The 24344-nt window shown below is 40.8% G+C and overlaps 3 protein-coding genes across 6 annotated transcripts; 2 read left to right on the top strand and 1 right to left on the bottom strand.

The window, feature by feature from the left end:
* Positions 1–13: 13 nt before the first annotated feature.
* On the bottom strand, positions 14–4564 carry LOC9662092 (kinesin-like protein KIN-4A). 2 transcript variants are annotated; one of them, XM_024687780.1, is made up of 21 exons: positions 4207–4564; positions 4004–4153; positions 3776–3928; positions 3466–3710; positions 3232–3410; positions 3044–3168; positions 2952–2988; positions 2691–2896; positions 2451–2636; positions 2247–2394; positions 2080–2192; positions 1880–1978; positions 1719–1832; positions 1537–1653; positions 1323–1475; positions 1136–1270; positions 1004–1080; positions 910–954; positions 637–855; positions 337–577; positions 14–267 (listed from the first exon to the last, which is right to left on the bottom strand). In XM_024687780.1, the coding sequence occupies exons 1-21, from the start codon at positions 4339–4341 to the stop codon at positions 73–75; spliced, it is 3072 nt and encodes a 1023-aa protein (XP_024543548.1). In that variant the 5' UTR covers positions 4342–4564; the 3' UTR covers positions 14–72. The 2 variants fall into 2 exon arrangements, with proteins under 2 accessions (XP_024543548.1, XP_024543547.1); XM_024687779.1 differs by having other exon boundaries at positions 2080–2394.
* A 46-nt stretch (positions 4565–4610) lies between these two features.
* On the top strand, positions 4611–5704 carry LOC112340456 (UDP-3-O-acyl-N-acetylglucosamine deacetylase-like). Of its 3 annotated transcripts, XR_002993908.1 has the most exons (5): positions 4611–4700; positions 4750–5259; positions 5316–5419; positions 5469–5533; positions 5593–5704. XR_002993908.1 is itself a non-coding variant. In XM_024687781.1 (4 exons), exons 1-4 carry the CDS (start codon positions 4617–4619, stop codon positions 5535–5537), a joined length of 762 nt encoding a protein of 253 aa, XP_024543549.1. In that variant the 5' UTR covers positions 4611–4616; the 3' UTR covers positions 5538–5574. The 3 variants fall into 3 exon arrangements, 2 of the variants coding, with proteins under 2 accessions (XP_024543549.1, XP_024543550.1); XM_024687781.1 differs by lacking the exon at positions 5593–5704 and having other exon boundaries at positions 5316–5414; positions 5469–5574; XM_024687782.1 differs by lacking the exon at positions 5593–5704 and having other exon boundaries at positions 5469–5572.
* LOC9662091 (pentatricopeptide repeat-containing protein At2g18940, chloroplastic) lies at positions 5542–7502 on the top strand. The gene is made up of 2 exons (XM_024687841.1): positions 5542–5737; positions 5794–7502. Exons 1-2 carry the CDS (start codon positions 5542–5544, stop codon positions 7449–7451), a joined length of 1854 nt encoding a protein of 617 aa, XP_024543609.1. The 3' UTR covers positions 7452–7502.
* Positions 7503–24344: the final 16842 nt, after the last annotated feature.

Below are 24344 nucleotides of genomic sequence, written 5' to 3'. Positions count from 1 at the left end.
TCTGGTCAAAATATGCCTGCTCTGGGATGCTAAAACTCGAGTAGAAAAACTTGTAAAAAGGAGCTCCCGGAATCAAATCATGTCCAGGACCCTGAGCGCACTGGAAGCCGGCCTTATAGCTTTCTCGTTCTTTTGCGTCCACTGAGCTATCCGCCAAGGCTTTTGCCACTTCCACTTGAACTGGAGCGGCCACTTTTGAGTGCCACTTTTCCTCCATTTCCAAGTCCTTCCTGAGCTCTCTGGATTTGGTTCTATGCTCTGGCATGCCTGCAAAGAAAAGAAGACACTGCTAAAACACACACACACACACACACACACACAATTCGACACACTTACCCCGTCTCCAAGTTCGTCTGGATTGGAGAAACTCATAACTTGCTCTTCCAAAAGCCCCCCAATATCAAGCCGGAGGAGCTCGTCCGCATGAGCATCGGACACACCAGTATTATTGGTGGTCCTGGGCATCAGCTCTTCTAGTTGCTTCTTCTGACACTCGGTTTGCCGCAGTTCATCCAGCAAGAGATTGATTTTCTCATTGAGTTCTTTATTTTCGTGTTCTCTATCACCTAGCTGGCATCTGCAGCAAATCACAAAACTACTGTTGTTAGAAAACGTCCGGAGATTCCGTTCAATAACCTTGCACAGGCTGCAACGTTGAAAACGAAGTTGAGTAGATCCTTGGCATCTCCAAGCGTACGCACTTGCTGCCACCGAACTGGTCCCCTGACTCTATATTGTTCCTCTTCTAAATCTACTGCCGTGGTCGAGATGGTAATTGCCGTGCTCGTCCTCTCCAACGAATCAATACGTCCATTCGAGAAAGATGATACTGAAGGAGCCTCCGTGTCGCACGGGCTGTTGGGAAACGATTATGAGCTGAAACATCCAAATAGACAAAGCAATGCATACCTCGTCGGTGCGTTCTGAGCGTCCGAACGCGCATCTCCCTCTTGGCTGAAAGAGAAAAGTTAATATTTGAACCAAGAGAGACCAGTGTGCTTACAAAGCATTTTGCTTCTCGTAAGCAAGCCTCGCCTCTCGCAGCCTAACAGCACTTTCTAGTTCGTTATCAAACCATTGCTACAAAAGTTGAAATCAATGCTTAGTAACAAACCAAGAGACGCCTGAGGCAAACCTGAAATGTCTTCGCAGTCAGTTTAGCGGGTGTTCCTGACACATGGTTTTCACGAGCTTCCTGTTTTCGAGATTCAAGGACTTCTTTAAGCCTTCGACTAGCTGTGGCTGCTTCCTCAGTTTTCCTATGCAGTACCTGCAAAGGCCAAAATGTTAAAATGGTGGTGACAATAAACACCTTCATTCACCTGTTTTTGCCTTTCATGCAAGGTCTGTAGCTTGTGCATCTCATACTCATTCCGCCTACCTTCCTTGCGCAAGCGCATTAGTTCTTTCTCCCGGCAAGCCTTCCATGTTCTAAAATGTTCAGATTCCTGCTTTATGCGGTTTTGCAAATGCACCTGGAGATGGTAAGCTTGCAAAGTAAGTCCAACTGAAAATCTGCCCGGTAGAAAACATTGCCTTCTGCTGCTTGATTCGGTGTATCTCATTCTCTAATCGTTGCGCCGAATCATCACTCCGTTGCTTGAGTCTCAAGAGCTGTGCATGTTTTTCCTGCTGCTTTTTTAAATCAGAAATCTACCAGAAAGAAAACAATTAATAAAAATAAAAGAAGAAAAAAAGTGTGTAAGAGAATATAGTACCTGAGTTTCCAGATCTTTCAACTTCTGTGCGTATGAACTCTGAATCCTCTTGGTCTGTTCATCCGAAGAGGAATGAAGTGATTCGAGCTCCGACGACAATAGCTTTTTCTCCATCTGATAATTTCAAATGATTAGAAACAGAAGACTAATGCTTAGTTTACCTGAAGCTTCTTCTTCTCCTCTTCAAGCTCCAGTATTTTTTTATCGAAATGGTCTTTGAGTACAGCAGCATCATTGTTTGCAACTCGAGTCATTTCTGCCTGCAGAGTACAAGCTCAGGTTGTGAACCATCGGATAAAAATCATGTTTTCAAAAGAAAATCTCAAAATCCTGGCCACAGTTTCTAAAAATTTAAGTTTACCTCTTTCTCCTTCAGCTGCATATTCAACTCTTGAAGTTCCTTATCCATACACTCCCTTAGAAACAGATGATGCTCCACCTCCTTAGCAGTCATGGCATCCTCCTCAAAAACGTCTGCATAATTCTCAATCAGATGCGACATTAAGCAGCGTGTTTCTGATAGAAGACCATGGTTTCCGTCAACGATGTCGGAGCACCCTCCATCGGATGAAGTTGAAACGCGGCGAACATCGCCAGAACACGACGTGCGTAATAGCTGTAGCTCTGCTTCTAAATCATGAATTGTTCTCATGTAACTCTGCAGCAAGCTGGTAGGCTGCAATCGAGCAATTAGATTAAACCGAGAGACAAGAAAAAACAAGGTCGTTCTACCTCAGCTGTGTGCTCGTCATAACCAGATGTTGGACGACGTTCAACTACCTGTAAGAGCCTATCACGCTCCACCTGAGCATCAAGAGCACGTTGACAAAGACTGTTACAGCTTTCTTGCGACTCCATTAACTCCCTGCGTAGTTTTTCATTGCTAGTCTCCAACGAAGAGAGCTTTTGCTTCAAAACCTACGAAGCCACTCAATTTCAATTATGTTTGCTAGATTTTGTAAAAGACCTTACCTCAAGAACTGTAGGTGCGCATTCACTTGCACGAGCACAAACAAGCTCTGCCTGTAAGAGATTGAGTTGCTGTCGCAGTTTCTGCATCTCTGTCCCGATTGGATCTCTATTCACAATTGGTTTATTTTGGATATTTCTTGCCCGATTTGCGTACTTCAAAGTATTAAGAGTTTCCTCGACATTTGAATCAGCCGGACTGATACAAGCTGCGAAAAGGATTTTAGATTAGAAAAAAGGAAACAAATCGCCAAGGCTGTATACCTATCATCACAGTCCTGCTGTTACCACCAAGTGAATCCTGTCACGAGGCACTTATTAAATCATCACAGGACTTCAAAGTGATTCCCGCAAACCTGTAAAAGTCGAGTGAGCTTGCTATCCCTGTACGGCACATGTCTTGGTTCCTTCCGCCTCTTGTCCTCTCCAAGAACGCTAATTACATTCCCAAGAGCTAAAAGACCTTTGTTGATATGAACACCTGCAAGAACAATAAAAATGGATGATGACAACTTCTTAACGATGGCAGCCATGCAATGCGTACCCTCTTTAAAACGCATCCCATCAGTTCCAGTCCTTTTTGCCCGCTCAGACCCAGCAAGGTCCACAAGATGAAGCTTTCCACACAGAAAGTCATCGCATGCAGCATCAAAAGAGGAAGAGCTCTTCTCACGGTGCTTTTTCTTCTGTTCCAAAGTGATGGTGAAGATAGCATGCGAACGGCTGCAATACTTTACCAATCAATAAGAAAACTAGAGACAGAAAACACAAAACAAACCTTGAACGAGAATTCATATTCGTGCTTCCGGTCGCACGGGAAAGAGAACCTTGAGCTAAACACGACGCCATCTCTTGCAAGGTGTGAACATCGGTTTCTGTGATGCCAGCAAGGTTGATCTCTCCAGCAGTGCTTTCCCGAATTTGAATTGATGGTCTTGTTAGCAGTGGCGTCTTCATCCCACTTGTGTCTTGCTTCGTAACTGTTGTTTCGCAAAGCAAGTCGTGGATTTCTTCTTTCAATATCTACAAGAACATAGACTTTTAGTAGCATTCATGCAAATCAAAGCCGATGAACAAAATGATCTTACCTCTATAAACGAGACTCGGATGTGGAAGTGCGTTTGATTCCTGAGATGGTGGGCTTTGTTAAAAATCTTCTCCATGACTTGGGGGATAACTCCTCCATTGTTCCCTCCAGGAGTGTACCCTGTTCCCATTGTGTATGTTTTCCCAGAACCAGTCTGCCACATAAGTTTTGATAGAAGGAAAGAATAAAACTTCTAACGCTCGTATCAACTTTGCATTCTCTCTAGTACCTGGCCATACGCAAGAACAGTAGCATTGTAGCCATAGAAGAGCCCATCCACAAGCGGAGCTACGCACTCCTTGAAGATCTTGGACGACGATGACTCGGTGGTAGTGCCATAGACGTAATCAAACGTGAAACAATGCGTCCCGAGCTGGATCTGTGATGGTTTCCAGAAAGAATGAGCATCGAAATCTCGAAAGAAGAACATACCTGAGGCTCTCCAGCGACAACATTGATGCAATCCCTACAGCCCTGCAAGAGCTCCGATCCGATGAGAGGCCGGATGTTCACAGCCACTTGCACGGCATCCTTGACCCCAGCGAGCGGCGGCTTGCCGGAATCCATCCTAGAAATTGCTTCTCTCAAAGATTCGCTGTGAGCATGAAGAAGAGTAGAAGATTTCAACCCTCGCCCTTCCTCATCACTAAGATCATCGACACCGGCGATGTTCTAACAAACAGAATGCCGCAGCGCTGGCAGCAAGACCAAACCATGCCTGTTTGCATCGATGATCGATCAGCGGCAGTGCCCCCTGGACCTTCTACCGGCGCCTCTCCGTAGAAGAACAACCGGTATCCCCAAGAACCCTAGAATCCTAACTCTTGCGGTTTTTCAAAATAATGCTAGCGCCTTCTTCCAGGGCGAGGGCGAGGGCGCTGGCGCTGGCGACGCGAGCTCTGGCTCCTCCCTGCCTGCGCGAAGAGGTAAGCGATAGATCCAGCGCCTGGGATCTAAGCTGATATTTCGTCGCAGCCAGCGTTCCAGACCTCGATCGTGACCCCGGTGACGCGATCCGGCATTGGATTACACACTGGCAAGGAGACGCGCGTGACGATCTTCCCTGCTCGAGCCGGCGCTGGGAGATTCTTCACGCTCCGGGAAGATCCAAGGGACTACACGATTCCAGCGTCGGCAGAATTTGTGGTGCCGGAGGCTTGCAAGCTGAGTACTCGCGTGGGGAGGATACGCACGGTGGAGCATGTTCTAGCGGCCTTGGAGGGCTTGTGCGTGGACAACTGCCGGATCCATCTGGAAGGGAATGACGAGGTGCCTTTGCTGGATGGATCGGCGTTGCCGTGGGTGGAAGCAATCGATCGCGCTGGGATCTCTGCTGCCAAAGACGAGGATGGGAGTGCTGTTGCTAGAAGAAAGAGGTTCAAGCTTAAGTTTCCAGTCCATGTCGGGAACCCGGAATCGGACTCGTTTGTAGCGGCTTTCCCAGCTTCGACCTCCATGCTTACGTACTGTATCGATTTTCGCGAGGTACTCTCTTTCTTGTCTCTTTTTGTTGATCGATCACTTACATCTTTTGGACTTAGCATCCTGCGATTGGAACTCAGTGCTTCACTTACTTTCCGGATTCTTGCTCCTTTCGCGAAGAGGTTGCTCCGGCTCGGACCTTCGGTTTATATGAGCAGGTCAGGTGAGCTCATTTGTTCCTCTAGACACTTCAAAAGTTTCTATTTTCGCAGATTGAAATGCTGAGAGGAGCAAAGCTGATCCAAGGAGGAAGTCTAGAGAACGCTTTGATCTGCAAGTAAGATCATGTGTTCCTTTCTCGTTTCGTATCTCTTCGTCTTCCCTTTGTTTAAACAGAAAAGTAACTGGCTGGGTGAATCCGCCGCTTCGATTCCGGGACGAGCCTTGCCGACACAAGATGCTCGACCTCTTGGGCGATATCTCGTTGTGCTCTCGAGGTGGCCATCCCGGTATCCCTGTCGCTCATATCTTCGCCTTCAAGGTATGAAAGAACTTGAGCTGTCCATGACACTTTTTCTGGTTTTCTTTTCAATCCAGGCAAGTCACGCATTGCACGTAAGGTTCTGCAAGGCGCTCCTTCGAACCCACGAAGAATCCTCAGACGCTTAGGGTTCTTCCGAACTCCAATGCTCACTGGAGCAACGAGAAGGCTGCACAAGATCGTGGGCGCCGTGAGGTTCGTCGCTGGTTTGGGCTTCTCTACGCAACCGTCACCGCAAGGAACTGGAGGCGGCATTGACGACGTAGCCTACCACATTCGCCACAGAAAGAGGAAACCGAGGAAGAACACCATCAACGCGAGCACCCCTCCAGCGGCTTCTCTCGACACCCAGCTAGTTAATCAAGTGGTGGCAGTGCTCAACGACACCGTTTACCTGGAAGATCTGGACGAGAAGCTAGATGGAGTGAGAACAAAGCTCTCGTCACCTCGAGACGTTGCCATGGTGCTCAAGCTCGTCCGCGACACGAGGCTGGCAAATGGATTCTTCGACTGGGCCAGGAAACAAGGCGACGTCCCTTTGAATCTGGACACCGCGCTCACGATGCTCCACAGGCTCCTGGTGGCTCGAAAGTGGGGTGCTCTCAACAGCCTGGTAGACTGGATGCACGACAACAGCTTTTACCTCGACTTTGGCTTGTTCGAGGCGGTGATCAAGGAGGCCTCGGACGCTCAGCAGGTAGAAGTTTGCGAGAAGTGGTACGGCCTCATGCAGCAGATCAACGTAGCTCCCAACTCCTTCATCTGCAACCTCATGATCCGGGTGTATAGCCGAGACGGTCGGGGCATGGACGCGCTCAAGATCTTCCAGGACATGGAGGACAGCAAAGTGAGGCCCACGGTGGTGACGTACAGCCAGCTCTTCTCAGTTTGCAAGGAGATACCCGGCTCGTCCAGCATCGTGCGAACGCTTTTCAACCGGATGAAGATCCAGGGGATCAAGCTGGACAAGATCGCGTATACCAGCCTGATGAACGTCTACGCCAAGGCCGGCCAGACTCAGCAAGTGGAGGACCTCTTCCAGTCCATGGCCGGGTGCCAGATCCAGCCAGACATCTATCTCCTCAACTGCGTGCTTGAGTCCTACGTGAGAGCCGGCAAGCTGGAGGAAGCTGTCCGCGTCTTCGACGATTGCATCCTCGGCTCTGGGAACCGGCCCAACGAGGCAAGCTACGTGATCATGCTGGGCCTCTACTGCAAGGCCGGCCTTTACGACAAGGCTCTGGAGCTGCTCAAGACGATCGATCACGACAGTGTGAAGCTCGGCGAGCAGTTCTTCATCACCTTGATCAAGGCTTTCTCGGCGGCGCAGTGCTGGGACGACACCATCGCGGTGTTCAAGGAGATGCAGTGCTCGTCGTGCCGGATACGAGGCAGCGTGTACGTGGAGCTGCTCGAGGTATGCTTCAAGGCCGGGTACTATGATTCGTGCATGGAGTTTTTCGCGGCGGTACTGGACAAGGGGGTGAACCGGACGCCTGGGGTGTACGAGACGATGATCCGGGCTTACGAGCAGATGGGCCAGATGGAGGAGATCTCTCACGTCTTTGTCTACATGCAAGAAATGCTCTGCCCATTCACGGCCAGTGTCTACGACTTACTCCACGGCATCTTTACCAGGACCGATAACGTGCAGATGCTTGAAGCGCTGGAAAATGTGAGGAGAGCTGGGAAACTTATTGTTCATGGTCCTTGATGAAGATTATTACCTTCCTAGAAATTGATTCTATATACTATATGCTAGAAATACTTCTATTTGTAATAATCATATATATTATATATGAAATATAATGCATTGTTTACCTTTCACTCTAGTCTTCACTAAATAATCAAGCCACAAAGTAGTTTTATTCCAGCCACCAGATCTAAGTATTTTTTAGCCACACTATCAATTGAATCAACTATATTGTTGCTATAGTTATTGTTAAGATCCTATCGTTTACACCATATGTTAACTGACTAAAGGGGTGATCACTTGATTTTAAAGCTTGCTGCTAAATAACAAAAATAAAGACACTTACCTTTGCCTAGACTATATTATTACCCAAAATTTTTAAATTCATTACCTTAAATCCATACCCTTAAGCTTCCCTTTAACCCATGTTAACTGCATGGTCATATAATGCAAAACCTCAACAAAAATCAACAAGAAATGCAAGACAAGATAAATTGTTGCAATACATAGGTTATGATGCATGGCTGTATTAAGGCACTCCAAGCTAGCAATGGTAATAATCCAAATAAGACTTCTTTGATGGATTAATTCAAGATTCCAACTTTTTTAAGAGATGGTTTATTTAACTTGGCTAGTTAATGTGAAAAAGTTTTTGGCTGCTAGAAAAACTCTAAATGCAAAAGCTTAGTGGTTATTTCAATGGTTTTGTGTAATATAGATTTTCAATGATGGAATTAACTTAAGGAGTCTTGTGTTGTAAATGAAAAACTATTTAAGTTTACCATAGATGAGTTTTAAATTGCTTTTGTCTATGTTTTGCCCCTCACTATGACATAGAGAATACTCATATAAAACTTTGATATTTCCAGTAAAGGAAAAAGACACTTAAGGATTATAATAAAAAGCTCACTTGCTTGATTAGCCATGTTCTAATAAAGGATCTAGATTAGAATAAATCCTATTTTATTGATGGCATTTACAATGAGAGCATGAGGCAACATTTACATCATTCCCAACCTACAAAAAATTTAGAGGAGCTCTTTGATGCGGCTTATTGATTTGATAATGACAAGCACAAGTCTCATAAGCATTCAAGGAATCTTTTAGTTGAGAATTGTTGTGATAATTACCATGGATACAAAAATAAAATTAAACATCATAAATTGAAGTCTTTGTGGCTACTTCTAATATGAAGGGGCAGAAAAAATAGAAATTATTTATGAAAAATTATAGGCAAGGTTATTATCATTACAATGAGTTTGGACATTATAAAGCTAATTGATAACAGTTGAAAAATAAGTAACAAAGCAAGAAGAATGGTTAATCTTCAAATAACAATATATTAGATACTAAGAAGTTACACAATTTACAACTTGAGGATGACAATAAAAACTGTTCTAGCTGGAGGAAGAGGTTTTTCATTGTTGTTTGTCAACTTAACAATGTGTGGAACAAAATAAAGGTCAAGGATAATTATGCATCAAATTTAATGTTAAAAAACATGTTTTGTGGCAGTCTAGTATGGATTTTATTGAACAATGGGAGTAATAACAACTTTATTTTAGAAACATTTGTTAAAAAGCATAATTTGATGACACAAGGAGTTTTTCCAGACATGATGGAAGGTGCAATTACCTCTATACAACATTTAGATGTTTATGTAAAGAAGTTGGAAGTGTTAGTTAGCAAAATCATACTTATGGAGATCTTTTATTTCATTCATTTTTAAAATGCCATAGTTGGCAAAAGTGGATCTAAAGATAAAGTGAAGCATTAAACATGTGTCATTAAAATATAGTAGTGTCAAAGATGTATGGTTTGAAAAGTGAGTTCAACCTTCAGTTGTTATACTTTTTATTACATCTTTAAAGTGAGCATATTATAATGGAAAAGGCACTTTCAAGTTATTTACTATTTATTTGTAACTTGAGGGACCAAGACATGTGTATGGGAGAGGCAATAGTGTAAGATATACTTAAAGAGTTTACTAATATTTTTTCATCCAAACTTTTTTATAAGTTGCCTTCATTAAAAGGTGTGGAGCATGAAATTACACTAGAGCTAAGGATGAGGCAAATCTACTGTTGTCCATTTTTGCTAAATTATATAAAGGAATAAGAAATTTAATGACAAGTCAAAGAGTTACTTAAATTTAGATTCATTGAGCTAAATAAGTCTCTATTTGGTGTATCAATATTTTTTTACTCACTTTTGGCCACAATGGTGGGATAAACCATCACTCTTTGGCTTGAAAAACAGTTAGGAGAAAATAGCTTGTGAATATTAAATGTGCCTAGCACTAGGAATCACAAGTAAATCTTTTCAGTGATTACAAAGACCTTGAGCCTAAACAATACTAAACAAATGAGCTCTTTTTGCGATTGCAATGGCTTAGTGCCCAGACAATGCAAAAAAGATAATTTTTCAACCGTCACTTAAACCATAGAGCATGGGATGAGTTTAAAATTGGAGTTTAACATACATTGTCCAGAAACTCAAGTTTAAATTGTTTCATTAGCAATTTTTTGAGAAAAATCTAAAAGAAGAAGGAATGAAGTTTGTTTAATATGGAAAATATAATTAAATACTTTAGAATTTTTTATTTCTAAGTAAATTCTCACTTAAATTTTTAAAGGATACATTTTTCAGGAGCATGTCACAATTTTTTTAGGCATACACAAGTAGAAAAATTGGGCATCTATAACTCTTGTCTTCAACTCCAACTTAAAGAGAGCTAAAGCCAGCTTTAGTGAAGAATAAATTAGGGAATTATTCACCTAAATTTTACAAAGCTTTGACAATTAGAACATTGTGTTGTCTTAAGGCTTTGATCCAAAGTCTTTTAGCTTTGACTATTACTCAGACACAGTTTGAGAGTAAACTTGTCCCAAATTTAAGTCTCTTATGCATATTGCAAGAGCCTATAAAACTTGAACAACACTTACAAGTCAAAAATTTAGAAACAATTATCACAAACTGCTCTAACTATTTGAACTGCTTTACATCTAGTACACATAGGCAAATTAATCAAGACTCATCTTTTATACATAGAGAGCTTATAAATATTGCTCAATGTGAAAGGTGTTACTCTTTTATAGATCTTGAGAGCACTCATATCACATCTAGCCCTATAGAGAAGAATCAAGGGCAATTATATGACATATGCCCTATATCCTCTAAAATGAGGCATAAACAAAGAGCAAATATACAAATAAATAAGCATGAAAATCTGCCCTTCAGACCAGTTGAGCGACATTCAATTGCTAGGGGAAATACTCATCATTGAAACGCTCTTTGCAAAGCATGAACCACCCTTTGTAAAATGTGATATACAGATGTTATGTACCTCTCCACAAAAGAGAATTTTTATCTAGTGAATATTTTCTATATAGGCAAAATTATACAACTACTCTAGTAAAAGTTATACCTCAATTTTTGCCTATATTTGGAACATACAAATCACCCTATGTATTAATCAAGTTTTTGCCAAACGAAGCAATTGAGAGGCTTCACACCATAAACATGGAATAGAGAGTTGTAGAACTTACTACTAAGTGTAAACATTAGTCTTGGAGACACTACTACTGTTACTTTGATCTCTAAAGAACTAAAATAAGCTTAGAGATAAAAAGGTTTTTGTTTAAAAAGGTGAAATAGCCTTAAACACTCTTAAAAATTCTTAAATACATTGCAAAGCTCAAAACTTTGTTATACAAGCTTGAACAAAAACTTATATTGACCATTATTGCCCGTTGGCAAAGAGGCTAGAGAGAAATTTACCTTGAAAAGCAATTTTTGTTCAGATCTAAAGCCAAGTCTTCCACAAATTAGGTATCACATGCTTGAAAAGCTACCTAATGTCATTTCACAAGTAAATTGATCTAAAATAAACTATCATGCACTAGACAATTTGACTTTTGTGTTAATTTCATAAAGTAATTTCATAAAATAGTTTTCATGTCCTATTCAAATTAGTCCCTAGTGTTGATCTATTTAAAAGAGTTTTACCTAAAATTTACTAAGAGCAATAGTCCATCCTTTTTAATTCCACAGTTATAAGGGTAAGATCGGATATAAGCTAGAGGGTAAAACCCAATGTGAAGCAGAAAAGCTACTCTAAAATTGACTATCATATGCCAAAGACTTTGCACTAAATTAATCTTAACCACATTAGGCATGGGTAGAAAGGGAAGGTCCTTTTGTGCACCTAGGTGGAAAGATTAAAGATTAATAACCCTCCATAGTTCTGATAAAAGTTGATTGAGGGAATTGGGGTAAACAAAATAAAAATGTTTACCAATTATCCACCACACCTATCAAAATTTACATTTTGCTTATATAACTATATGGAAGTTGATTGATCCCCACTCTGTGTGATTAGGTAAAAGCATAAAAAAGTAAAACTAAATTATTTTGTGTGCCTAACTAGGCTAACGAATGATAAATTTAACAAAATTACTTAAATAGCTTAACAAATTACAGAGCAAAATACTTAACAATATTTTGTTCAAAGTATATAGAAGTTTGACTCCTAGTACCTTTACTGTTGCCAAAGAAGGTATGATAATATACCTAGATTACTTTGTAGGTACATAGTGTAAGCTAGAGTTATATTTATGAAGTTATTTATACAAAAAGAAAATAGTATTAGGATTTCTTTTCGATAGAGAGATAGTTTGTCTATCCAAGCTATACGCAAATCTTGAATATTATAACTTATAAAGGATTTATAAAATTTTGCCTACTATACAATTGCTAAAATTTTATGCAATCTTAGGCAAAGAAACTATTGTAGGAACTTTAACAATTCACAATAAAGCTTAGATACTCATAGGTAGAAATACATTTGCTAATAATTAGGCTAATAAACATTGGATTAATTGCAAATCTGGATTGATATGCAACAAAATTTTGTGGAGTAAAAATCTCTTAAGGTGGACCACAACTAAGCAAGAAAGATACACTATGAAAATTTCTAAGACTTTTGTCTAAAAAATGTATTAGACATTTAACCTCTAAAGGAAAGCCATCCCCATTTTGAAATTAATTGGGAAGCTAAGTGCTTGCTCTGAAGAATAACTGATAGGCCAATTTACAAGGGAAATACATTGCATATTAAAACTTTGTACCACTCACTCCATGAATGAGGCATAATAACTAGGTTTGCCATAATAGCAATGCCAAAAGATTTTGAAATATATAGGCATCAACTAAGTAAATGTGCTGGTGTATTCGTCAAACAAACAGCATAATTGTAAACTCAAAATATCTTAAGCTTCTGTTGAATACCGTATTAAAGATAAATGCATTATCCATTGCAATCTGATGATATCCACTCCTCAGATCAATCTTGGTAAACACTTATGCTTCACCAAGTTTGTCTAAAATATCATTCACATGTGGCATTAGCATTTTATCCTTCATTGTCTTTTTGTTTAATGTATGGTAGTTAATACACATCCACATTAAACCATTTTTCTTCTTCACAAGCAAGACCAAAGCACCAAATGGAGACTTATTTGGCTGAATAAATCCAAACACAAGTGACTCCTTAACTTATCGTTGAATTTCTTGCTCTTCTGCATAACTCAACCAAAATGGATACTAGTAAGTTGGCTGCATCCCCAACTCTAACGTAATCCCATGCTCCACACTTCATAATGGAGACAACCCATGAAGAAGTTTAGATGGAAAAACATCAAAAAACTCATTAAGTACATCCTATATTACTGCTACTCCCCTATATATGCCTTGGTCCCCCAAATCACGAACAAACAAAAATTAATTTGAAAATGTTGTCTCATTATAATAAGCCTGCTTCAAGGATGTAGTAGAGAGTATAACAACTAGAGGTTAAACTCCCTCTCTAAACCACAAATCTTTAACTCCACTATACTTTAGCAAGACATGCTTAATATTCCACTTTATCCATAGTTATGAACACGGCCAAGATCACGGACCATGTTCGTAACACCAAAATCTTAGGGCACATGCAACAATCTAGGGTGCACCTCCACCTCCTCCAAGCTCTCGATCTTGCTTGCCACCACTGCTAGTGTTGATTCTAGCAACGTTGTAGCTGCCGCTGCCACTGTCAATTCTAGCAGTGCCACAGCCACCTCTGCTGCTCCATTTGCCATGGATTGAGAGGCGCTTCATCTGCCCTGCTGTTGCCAAGCATGGGGTAGCAATCCAGCATACTACAGGGGCAAAAGCATCCTTCTTCACAATGGTGGGATGAGGTAAGTGTGCTTGAGAGTAGGGGGCATGGCCACAAACTATGTCATGCAAGTATTGCACAATAGTGAATAAGTTCAATGGTATTGATTGTGTCCAAGCTCATTTGTTGGGAGAAGGCCAAGCAGCAAGGATATTGTGAGTTGCCCCCTTATCCCAGGTAACAAGAAGGCAGAGCTGGTTAACATGCAAAAGGTTATTAATTCTAGGAAAGGTATAAAGGGGAAGACATGGCTGAATATAGAACTTTTAGTGCCAATGGTATCATCCCAAGCAAGTGAAGTGGTTGCCTTTCCTCGTTGTTTAGCAAGTAGAGCCAAGTCCATATTGGATCCAAAGCGGAAAAGTTGAGTTGATACGGTGATTGGAAGGTTTTTCTAGAATAAACACATTCCATTTGTGAAGGCTCAATCCCCTTACTTCCTCAATATGATCCAGGAAGTTGCTAGGCATGGTGTGCCTTATGCACCACCAAAATATGATGATTCGGGAGAAGGATTTGTTGAAAGAGAAAGGATTTATTGACATTGAGATGGTGTCCATGAAGAAGCAGTGGGAGTAGAGGGGTGTAACCATATGTGCAAATGGGTGGGCAGATAGGAGGAATCAACATATCAAGGGGCTTGTGGCATATAGTCAAGGACGGGTAGCTTTTTTGAAGGCTATTGATATTTCCTCAATAGGAAAAACAATTGAGAATACTTTGCGTTGCTAAGAAGAAGGCATTAGCATTGTTGGTGCAGAGAACATTGTTATGGTTGTAACAAATGGGAAAAATGCAAATAGAGTAACAGTAGCAATTCTGAAACAGAGAGGTACCCGAAGATTCAATGGGCAGCATGTTTTGCCTATTACTTGAACAATGCTTTGAAAGACTTCAGTGAACTTCCATAGATGGTAAGGCTTTTGGAGCGAGGAAAGGCTTTAGTGAGCTCCATTAAAAACCACTCTTATATGGTGGCACTGGTAGCAGATTTTACTCACAAGCAAGTGTTGCGCTATTGTGATATGAGGTTTGGCCACAAGTTCATTATAATGGAGAGGCTGGTGGAGCTCCGGGAAGCTCTACAATAGATGTTCATATGCCTTATAGAGCAAGGCTTGAGTCGAAGATGAGAGCAAACAGAGACAATTATGAAACTGTTTTTGATGACCATTTTTGGGAACAGGTGAAGGACATGTTAGAGATGTCCAAGGATGTTATGCTGCTACTTCATCTTGTGGACAGTGATGTACCTACAATTGGAAAAATATATGAGTGTATGAATAGGTTGGATGCAAGTTTAGAGGAAGGACAGTAGAATTAGGGTAGGTACATGGAATTCATTCAATCATATCTTACTAGTGGCATGAGTATCACTCACTCATGCACTCAGTGGCATAGTTTCAAGAGCATGAAAAGCATGCCAACAAAGAAGTCATGAAGGATTGGAATGCTTATTTGTTACCCATATTTACATCTAGTGAGAGGGATGTGATATAGGATGAACTTTTAATTTACAAGAGGATAGGAGGCATTTTTAACTCGATTGATGTTAAGGTTGATTGCACTAAAAAGGGAGTTGTACATTGGTGGGAGGACTATTGTTATGAAATTCCAACTCTTTAGAAGTTGGCTATTCAAGTTCTAAGTCAGGCATGCTTGTCATCCTCAGTGGAGAGATTGTTTAGCACTTTCGAGCATATGTCTTCAAAGAAGAATAGACTTACTATGGATAGGACAATAGATCTAGTTTTTGTGGCTTGCAATAGCAAGTTGTTAACATACAGAAACTACCATGACTATGATAAGTTTGTGAGCTACAAAGTACTAGAGACAATTCTTCATTCAGAAGACAAGCTTAAGTCACGAGAAGAAGAGGAAGATGGAGATGATGTCAAAGATTGTGAAGTTGAAGATAATGATGATTTGTAGGATGTTTGAGTAGTTCATATATAATAAAAAGTAGCATTTTCCTAGAATAAAAAAATGGATATATGATGATCAGTTTCTCAATTAGCTTAGGCAGAGACTAATAAAGGGTCTAGCAATACCGACCTCCTGCCGTCGTGGTAGTAAGGAACGAATATCTGAAAGGACTAACCGATAAATAACTTTTGATACCCAAAGTCACATTCACAATAAATAAAGTAATAAAAGTATAGTGTTCAATTTAAGAATGACTCAAAAGAAGAAAAAAATTATATATGAAGTGATAACACCATTTGTGTGCTTATTATGGCAGTGCTCAAGAAAACTATTCAAGCCCATAGAAATGATGTTTTGACTCGAGACTAAAAGGCATATTGGGCATCTTAGAATCAAACTCTCAATGTGTTCATTAGTTTTTATTAAACTATGATGACTATTGTGTTGATCTGAAGGCTAGTAAGAGAGTGTACATATAAGATGTTGAAAGATGAGGAAGGATGAGATGACAACACACAAACACTATAGAGTGATGGTGGAAGGCAAGAATGACAATTTGCAATTATGATATGTAACACTAATACTGTTACTAACATCTGATCCTGTCATTGACATTTGACACTGTCACTAACATCTGACACTATCACAGACATCTAATATATAACAGGTTTTTCATTTTATGTAAGGATGCAATTAACTTTTGTCTACCTCATCATTAATATATTGATTCCTTTTACGTCTCCTCCTATTTTGGTATTATAAAGAAGATTCACTTTGTATTTATTGAGCCATGGCTTTTACATAGTTAGGGAGACTTCCAAAGCCTTCAATTCTAGAAACTCCAAGTGACTGTGATCTATAAAACAAAACTAAACATGTATTTAAATTTTAGTAAACATAATTTACCTCCTTGAGATTAGGGGCAACTTACAAAATCCTCTGAGCTAGTGTTTGAAAAAATGATGTTTTTCAATAGCAAACACTGACCTACTAAAGTCACGTGTTGCCTTTACCGTAGAACCCCTATCTACTGTGCAATTAATCACAACACCATTTAGTGGGCAATAGAGCTTAAGCAAGATTTGTATTGCCAATGGAGTTTGAATTTGGTACTTTGGAAACATGTTATGGATCTGCTCATCCATAAGGTTGGGTATGATGTTAGTGGAACTATCATATCTAGGCAAAATGCCTATTGCACACTTGCTATTACAAAAGCTATTATATATTTTCTATAAAAGGCATGATAGGTCTATATCATAACTTGGAAAATAAGAAAGTTTAGAAATTAGATAAAAATATGAAATATATACTCACTTTTTCAAGCTTCTTTTAGACACCCTTAGTATCAACACCAATAGGATCCATGATGCACCTAAAAGAGAATGACTTGAAACAAACTTCTCCTGCATACATCATAAGCTCATATATCCAATTGAGGTCATTCAGTAGGATGAAGATGATATGGCCAACTTCAAGCATAAGTGCTTCCCACAAGAGGAATGCATCATGCATGTGATTACATATGAGAAAGTTTGGGTCTTTGACTTTCCCATTAATATCTAAACGATCATTTGGAAAGTCGAAGAGAATGAAGTCCACAATTGGGAGCAAAGGCCTTTGTATCTTTTAGCACCAATGGTTAAACTAGTGCTATATGCCTATGTTCATATTGTCTTTCATAAAACATATCAGCAATCTATCATAGGAGCCAATGAAGGCACCCACAATGCCTTGGTGTGTTATTGGGGAAACAAGATAGACATATAGAAAAGCTGAGTGAATGAAAAAAGTAATGAATAATATGCTACTATCATATAGCGTGTTGTTTATGAGTGTTCCTCCAACTCCTCATCACGAATATCTTATCAAGCTGAAATGAAATTATTATTAACAGTCATTGTTGCAAAAAAACATGTGTTACCACCTTTGGTTTTTAAAAGTTATTTTTGCTTACCTTGAGATCCACAATATATTCTATGAACCATCTGATCATCATCATTTGCTAGTGGAACCTAATCTAGATTCTAGATATTTGATAGTGGAATTAGAGCTTAATTTTAGCCATTTGGTGGTGGAATGTGAATGTGATCTAGCACTTCCTTATCCTCCTTTCCATCATCACTTGCTAGCATTGATAACTTCCTCTTAGTCTAGTGTAGCGGTTTTTTTTCCTAGGAGCTCCAACTCCTAAGGGCATTCTATCTTTTATGCGTTTATAAAATTTGCAAATATTGTTGGGTATATTCTTCCATCTCTTACACCCTTTGCAATAAATTGAGTGTAAATTGGTGCATTAAATGGCATACCTCTATATTGCAAATACTTGTAAATAATATATATTTAGGAAAGACCTTAGAAATCATGTTATACTTATAAGTTTTATGTCGCATTAAATAAAGCTAACTATGTTGGCAATCATAAGTTATCATGTTTGTAAACTTCTCTGGTAGCCACCCCTCTTCAATCTCTTTTAATGAAGTGTTAACATAAGTGTCAAAGAACATGAATATACCATTTAGATTGTCACCAATGTATGGTGCTAAGAACTTATCACATTTATCTATAGTTTGTGTAATGTAAACAACCCTTTTCATCATGTTCTCAAATACTTTTGTATGGAAGCCTCAATTTTACAATATTATAAATCATATCATTTGGAGTTTTTTATTCATTGTAAAAGAAATAGATGTGTAATTAAGAAAAATGAAATATGCAATAAGAAATTTACATTCATGAGCAGAAATTTTGGCTATAGTATCTAGCCACTCCTTCAACTTGCAATTGTTTATAATGCATACTAGTTTCTTCAACTTTGAAGACTTTGCATATTAAATTTTATGCTCAATTTGTACGAGCTCAGCCAAGAGCTCTTTTCAACTCTTCTCCAGATATGCATTTATAAGCATCTTGCTTGACTTTCACCAAAGGCTAGAAACCAAAACAAAAAAAAAGGCCTTTATAAAGTGAAAGGGAAAAATATACCTTACACTATACAACAAGTATAAAACTAATTGGGTTGTTGAACTATGTTGTACCATCATTCCAAGTGCACAAGTGTCAAACAAGTGTTGCGAAATCATTACCATAATATTAGCAGATATTATTCTAACTCAAGTTTACCAAAAACTATAATTGCTTGATATCATGGATAAAGTTCTACTTTTGAATAGCAAACTGCCTAAGCCTTTATTTAAATATGACAAAACAGGTTAAAGTGGAGTTGGAGGTGAAATTACAAAACACATTGATTTTTTGGTAGGCTAAGATAAATTTGTTGACATCCAAAGGTTTGGCCGACTAAAACATTGATATGGTAGATAGGATCATCACAAAAATAATCATCAATACACTTCATCCAAGCCTCATATCAATGGTTACCATCAACAATTTGGAACATTGACCCTACAAGCTGTCAAGTCTTAGGATATTTGATAAGCATGTTATCGAATTCAAAGAACTTCCTCTTCCAAATAAAATCCTAACTATTCACAATCTCATGTGTGATGGTAATGATCTCTGTTGTTCCTAGCTTGCAAAAAGAGACTAGAAACATATTGATATTCATCGTTGTCAAGACCCCCAACAAGATCAAGATTGAAAAATGCAAAAGACAAAGAGAAAAGCTAGTGGAAACAAAGAAAAAGCTTGAGACTGGCGTTGATGCAGATTGTGGAGAATTGGAACAAGGCTAATCTATATATACTATAGGTTGATAAAGCTCCACCATTCTTGGATCGATGACGGCCTAAATATAGCTGAGGTCGAGGAGGCACCACATCATCATTAGGAATGTGGCTCGAGACTCAGAAATCGTATGGGAAATCAGAGAGTCAGGAATAGGGAAGTGTCTCAAGAGTCAAAAATAGGAAAGTGTCTCAAGAGTTAGGAATGTGGTCTGCAGGTCAGGAATCCAGCAAGAGTCAGGAATGTGGCAAGAATTGGGGGATTCCTGACAACACCCCCTCCTCAAGAACGAATGGAATAAGGACGTGAATGAGAACGAAGAGGAAGATGAGATGGGTGGTGAGGAATGGGAGATGGAGAAAAAGAATGAGGACTGGGATGAGAAGGATAGCGGCAGTGGAAATCCTGAACAAGGTCAGAAGAATGAATCAAGTTGTCCGAAGGTTCCCAAGTGTGTTCTTCAAGTCCATAACCCTTCTAGTTGACCAGATAGTAGACTTTAGACCATGAGATCTTGGAATCAAGGATGTCCTAAACCTTGTACTCAGACCCATCCTGAGCTGCATTGGTGGAGGTGGAGGTGGAGGAATGACCCGATTTGGAATAGGATTGGGAATATAAGGCTCAAGGAGAGAAGAGTGAAAAACAAGGTGAATTTGATATAAGGGAAGTGCAAGGTGATAAATGATAGGATTAATGATGGTAGTGATAGGGAAAGGACCGAGGCATTTGAAATTGAGTTTGGGACATGGTCTGGTGGTGGAGATATTTCGCCTGAGGAGCCAGACTTTATCCCCGATATTGTAAAGGGGACAATCTTGACAATGGACATTGGCAAATGTTTTGTGAGATTCCTGAGCATGATGGAGGTGGAAGGAGATGGAGTTGTGGATTTCCTGGAAGTTGGAGACAAATGCCTTAAAGCGCGGATTTGAACGAGAGGATTCAGATGGAGAAGGAAGTGAGAGATTAAATCGGGGGTTTCGGCCAGAGTTCGCAAAGAAGGGGGAAACTCGAAAAGAGGAGTGAACAGAGTTGTTATAGGAGAACTTAACAAGGGGAAGGATATCGAACCAATCATTCTGATGATAGTTGATAAAGCACTTCAGGAATTGTTCCAACGTCTAAATCATTCGCTTGGACTGTCCATCAGTTTGAGGATGATATGCCGAAGAGAGGTTGGCCTTCACTCCAAGCAGCTGCAAAAACCGTTGCTAGAAATGAGAGATGAACTGAGGTCCCCGATCCGAAACCACATCTGCAGGAATCCTATGAAGTCGGAAAATTTCCCTGAATACCAGTTTTGCCATGTCCTCGTCTGAAAACTCCTTGATACATGGCAGGAAGTGCGCCATCTTTGTGAAGTGATCCACCATGACTAAAATGCTGTTGAAACCTCCAGAACTCGGAAGATCACTCAAGAAATCCATGGAGATGGATTCCCAAGGACCTGAAGGGATCGGGAGGGAACAAAGCAAACCTAAATAAAGGTGGCGAGGTACCTTATTCCGGGCGCAAATGTCACAGGAGGTAACAAAAGCTTTGATGTAGTCATCCATGTGAGGCCACCAAAAGTCCCGTGTAACCAGCTCATAAGTTTTTGCAATGCCAAAGTGACTAATAGTCGGGCTATTGTGGCACGCCATCAAGACCAACCTTTGAGCATCACCTTCAGGAATGTAAAGTTGCTCCCCACAGTACAACAAGCCATGTAAGAACTTGAACTCGTCAAATTGCCAGCAGTCGGGAGTCACTGGGTGTTTAGCTTGAAGATGGGGGAAAATATCGTTGGTGAGTTCATCGGATTGAAGATTGTTTCTGATTGCATCCATCAAGGAGGAGTCCTGAGGGGCCAGGGAAATTGCCATTACTTGAAGCCAATCAAGACCGAGGATAACTTGATTCTGTTGATCGAAAGTAGAATTACCAAGCCTGAGACTGAGATAGGAGCACCTTGAAAGAGCATCAGGAAGGCTTTGAAGCTTTCCAGGTCTGTACTTGATAACAAAGTCAAACCAACTCAAGAATTGTGCCCACCTTGCTTGACGACAGCTCAAAACTCGGGAAGTGGCAAAGTACTCAAGATTTTTGTGATCCGTCTAGACCATTGTTTGATGGCCCACCCCCTCCAAGAAATGATGCCACTCTCCAAAGGAATCTATGATGGCAAGGAGTTCCTTGTCGTGGATTTCGTAATTAATCTCCGCAAGCTGGAATTTCCAAGAATGGAAGGCGACCGGATGAAATTCGTGATCTGCTCCGAGTTAAGACAGCACAGCACTAATGGCAAAGTCGGAGGCGTCAGCCTCGATGAAGAAAAGTTGTGAGGGATCAGCGTGGATCAAGATGGGAGCAGAACTGAAGGCCGCCTTGAGTGTGTCGAAGGCTTGCTGGGCAGCAATAGACCAAGAGAAGGGAACATCTTTGTGAGTGAGATGCATGAGAGGAAGGACAATGTTAGAGTAGTGAGCAATGAATTTGCGGTAGAAGTTGGCAAAGCCAAGGAAAACCTAAACATCTGACATTGATTGTGGAGGCTTCCATTCGAAAATAATCTTGACTTTGGCAAGTTCCATTGTGATACCCTCAGGAGTGACAATGTACCCAAGGAACTCCACAGACTCTTGATCGAAGGAACATTTCTCAAGCTTTGCGTATAGGCCATGTTCCCGTAGCTTCGCCAGCACCTTGCGCACATGCTCGTCATGCTCCTCCTGAGTTTTTGAATAGATGAGGATGTCATCGAGGTAGACGATCACCATCTGATCAAGAAACTCCCGAAAGATGTCGTTCGCCATGTGTTGGAAAACTACTAGAGCATTTGTCAAGCCAAATGGCATGATAGTGTACTCGAAGTGGCCATAGTGGGTTCGGAATGCAGTCTTCCATTCATCACCAGGCCGAATCTAGATTAGGTTGTATGCTCCACGGAGGTTGATCTTGGTGAAGAAGCGGGCACTGCCGAGGCGTTCCAACAGGTCCGAGATCAGAGGCAGCGGATAACAGTTCCGAACAGTCACCTTGTTCAAACCTCGGTAGTCGATGACTAACTGCAAACTCCCATCCTTCTTCTTGACAAAGAAGACAGGTGCTCTAGCCGGGGACTGCAAATGCTAAATGTACCCTGAGGCAAAGTTCTCATCCACATACTCTTTGAGGGCCTTAAACTTGGATGGGGATAACCCGTAGATAGGCCCCCATAGAGGCGATGCTCCTTCCTGTAAATCAATGGGACAGTTATAAGGCCAATGAACAGGCAGTACACTAGCTTTTTTCTTGTCAAACACATCCCCAAAATCATGATACTTCTCAGAAGGACTGACAGGAGAAACATGCAAAGCAAAAAAGAAAATAAGTTCTTCGTGAAGGAGTTCTTTCATAGTGATTGTGGAGATAGGAGGAGGTGTACAACTAAATGGAATGATGAGACAAAGATACTGTCCAGTGTAAAATAGAAGAGAGGAAAAAGAAAAAGGTGAAAACTTCATAGAGTCAGGAATAGAACCCCGATTTGAGTTTAGGGAACTTTTCCTGATTCGGACTGGATGAACAGCAAGGGAAGCCATGGGAGATGGTGATGTGGGAGAGACGAGCTATAATTCCTTCTAATAGATCTGAGGCTGATATAGTTGGAACCAAGGAAGGCCAAGCACCACAGAAGAGGATTTGTTGTTGATGATGTTGAAGGTGATATCAGTGATGGTGGACCCAATGTGTACTTGAACGGGCAATGTTTCCCTAAACCTAGAAGATGGAGACACAAAATGCCTGCCAATGCCTTCAACCCTTAGATCCTGTATGGTAGGAGAAAGAGGAACGTGATGTTGGGCAGCAAAGTCCGTGTCCATGAAGCAGGAAGTTGCACCCGAGTCCAATAGCGCTAGAGCCTTGAGTCTGGATTGTCCGGTGAAAGAAAGGAGATCGGAAGTTGCGGGAATTGGTGGTGGCTTTGATGAAAGGTGGTGAGGAGCTTGGTAAAGAAGAAAAGTGATTTTTATTCGGGGAGTCTAAATAGACAGCTCCTACTCTATTTGGATAGGGTTGTTTCCTGACTACAATAGAGGTGGATTTTGAGGCAGGGTGAACTCAAGCAATCGGGGAGGCTTCTTGGGACACACAGCTGCTTTGTGGTTAGGATCAACACAGTAGAGGCAAAGATTATGAGATATTTGACGTTGCTTCTCAGTAGGACTCAACTTCCCTCTGATGAGTCGGGGAGTACCAGAAATATCCATCGGGACCAGAGCAGTAGGTTTAGGAGTATGCTCTGAAGACTCAAGCTGGGATTCTTGAGTCTAGGACGGGAAAACGGTGGCACAGCGACTTTCTTGACGACATTCAAAGAGACGATTGTCGCATCGAACAGCTTTGTTGATGGCATCCGACAGGTCCGTGAGATCCTCCATGGTGAGCAACAAATCCTTGACACCGTTATTGAGGCTGAAACGAAATTGATCAATTAGGACCCGCTCATCCCACTGAGTGTCCAAAGCAAGGAGTTGGAACTCCACAGCATAGATCGAGGCAGGACAAGACCCCTGAGAGAGACATCTCATCTTTTTGGTGGCAGCCTGAACCCAATCTATCTCACCAAAACATGCTTCGAGCTTCTCTTTGAACAATTGAAGATCCATCAGCTCCGGAACCACGACCCCTTTCATGCTCTTCTCTAGGAGAGGAGAAAACCATGACAAAGCTACACCTTCGAGCAATGTCCCAATCGCGCTGATTTGAGACTCGGGAGTGGGGTACCGCTGATGTTGAAGTGCGAAGATCAGCTCCATCTAGTTCAAGAATCCACAAAGCTTCGAACACTTGCCTAAAAATTTCGCCAGGAAACTCACCTTCGGTTCAGGAACTTTGCTGGATCCTTGAGCCAAAAGTGAAGCAAGCTCTTGCTGCATGCAAAAAAGGGTCACCTTCAGCTCGGTATTCTTAGACTGGATTTTTGCAAAGACTTCGGCAAAGAAATCAGGATGGCTTGGAGACTCCATCGGCAAAGAAGAAAGAAAAAAGGGGGAAAAAAGGCAAAGGCAGTCAAACAATCAAAACGAGTTAAAGTAAAAAACACAATTTGAATC

This window comes from Selaginella moellendorffii, unplaced genomic scaffold (assembly GCF_000143415.4).
Source record: "Selaginella moellendorffii unplaced genomic scaffold, v1.0 SELMOscaffold_55, whole genome shotgun sequence".
In the NCBI taxonomy this organism is placed as follows: domain Eukaryota; kingdom Viridiplantae; phylum Streptophyta; class Lycopodiopsida; order Selaginellales; family Selaginellaceae; genus Selaginella; species Selaginella moellendorffii.
This window is presented reverse-complemented; position numbering and strand designations above follow the sequence as displayed.